Source organism: Vombatus ursinus, unplaced genomic scaffold (genome assembly GCF_900497805.2).
Source record: "Vombatus ursinus unplaced genomic scaffold, bare-nosed wombat genome assembly UNPS02015397.1, whole genome shotgun sequence".
NCBI lineage: Eukaryota > Metazoa > Chordata > Mammalia > Diprotodontia > Vombatidae > Vombatus > Vombatus ursinus.
In genome coordinates, this window is record NW_020955175.1 from 245,414 (window position 1) to 247,312 (window position 1,899).

The following is a 1,899-nucleotide window of genomic DNA, read 5'->3' on the forward strand; positions in this document are numbered from 1 at the left end:
AACCATAAGAGTGGGAGTTGATTATCCCTCGATCCACTGAGAGAATTAGCAATGGTTTTTATTAGTCATCAAAATGAGGGTCTTATAACACAGGGGAAGTATCAGGCAAAATATTGATAGATTTATAGGCAGAATATATATAGATATATAGATAGGAAGGTATAGGAGAGACAGGTACTATAGATGAATCATAGGACTAAATTATAGGAATATAGTGAGAGGGGCACACCTCACTATCTTCTAATGCTGAGCTTTTTGTCACATATTCCTGAGTAAACATTTGGTATAGTGAGTTGCTTTCAGTCTGAGGGATGATCCCACAACATTTCCCTCATTCTGAGAAAATGTTGGTTACTCTTTCTGAACAAATAACCGTATCACCCGTTCCTGGATCTGTTTTGTCCTGACTCCATAAATGACAGGATTAAGGGCTGGGGGGATGACCACATAGAGATTGGCCAAAAGGATGTGAATGTAGCGGGGGACATTACGACCAAACCGGTGGGTCATGAAAGAGAAAAATGCAGGTGTATAGAAGGCCAAAATGACACAGATGTGGGAGCCACAGGTGCTTAAGGCCTTCAGGCGTGCATCCCGGGAGGGTAGGTAGAAGACAGCTCGGAGAATCTGAACATAGGAAAGGGCAATGAGGATCAAGTCAAAGATGAGGGCAGCAATAGTGAATAAGCCATAGATCATGTTTACCCTAATGCTAGCACAGGCCAGGCGAGCAATGCCCATATGTTCACAGTAGGTGTGGGGAATGATATAATGTCCACAGAATGGCAACCTTTTAAGGAGGAAAGAGAAAGGAAAGACAAGAATAACTGGCCTCCCAACCACCACTGAAGCCATGATGGCCACCACCTTGTTGGTGAGGATAGTAGTGTATCTCAGCGGGTAACAGATAGCCACAAAACGGTCTATGGCCATGGCTAATAACACCACTGACTCCATGCCAGTGTAGGTGTGAATGAAGAACATTTGGATGAGGCATCCTTCAAAGCTGATTTCCCTGAAGTTGAGCCAGAAGATGCCCAGCATCTTGGGGATGGTAGATGTGGAGAGTCCTAGGTCAATAAAGGATAGAAGGGCCAAGAAATAAAACATTGGCTGGTGAAGGCTCTGTTCTGTCTTGATCACAAGCATAATGGTGATGTTGCCCACAACTGCAGTCAAATACACAATACAAAAAGGGAAGGCAATCCAGATGTGGTAAGCTTCTAGCCCTGGGATCCCCAACAATAGGAAAAATGCAGGAAGAGAGCTGGTTTCATTGAAAGATGACATCCTGACCAAGGGTCATGGCAGATGACTGATGCACCACAATTTTCCACAGTCCTGATACGAAGCAAAGAGAAGGTATGATCCATTCTGCACCTAATCAATTCCATTTGGATGTTAGTGAAATTTCAAGTCATCTCAAATGAGCACTTTTGGAGGGAGTCAGAAGACTGGGGGAAGTCTCAAAGACACAGAGGAAATTTTGGTCACTGGTTAAATGCAGGCATTCTTACTCTTTTTTTTGTATATCATGAATTCTTTGGGCATTTTGGTGATATCTATTTTTAGAATAATATTTTAAATACATAAAATAAAACACACAGAATTGCCTAAAGGAAATCAATTATGTTAAAATAAAGCTATCAAGTATATATATACATATGTATATATATACATATGTGTGTGTATGTAGATACAGATATAGATATAGATATAAATATAAATATAGATATAGTCTTCAGATGACCAGTTAAAGAAATTCTGGTGTAATAGAGTCTCAGTGTTTGCCAACTGTCGATGGCTTTGGTCCTCTTGACTCATTTGACGGAAATCTGAGGAGTATAACAGCTACTTATATTGAAACATATATGATGACTGTAATAAAAGCCAATTCCT

General features: G+C 40.5%; 1 protein-coding gene across 1 annotated transcript; it reads right to left on the reverse strand.

Moving 5' to 3' along the window:
* Nucleotides 1-351: 351 nt before the first annotated feature.
* LOC114032038 (olfactory receptor 52E4-like) lies at nt 352-1,293 on the reverse strand. Its single transcript, XM_027847243.1, has one exon. The coding sequence runs from the start codon at nt 1,288-1,290 to the stop codon at nt 352-354; it is 939 nt and encodes a 312-aa protein (XP_027703044.1). The 5' UTR covers nt 1,291-1,293.
* Between the last annotated feature and the right edge of the window lie 606 nt (nt 1,294-1,899).

Excerpts from the sequence above, each read along its gene's own strand:
- LOC114032038 (XM_027847243.1), bottom strand. The coding sequence starts at position 1,290 with ATGTCATCTTTCAATGAAACCAGCTCTCTTCCTGCATTTTTCCTATTG.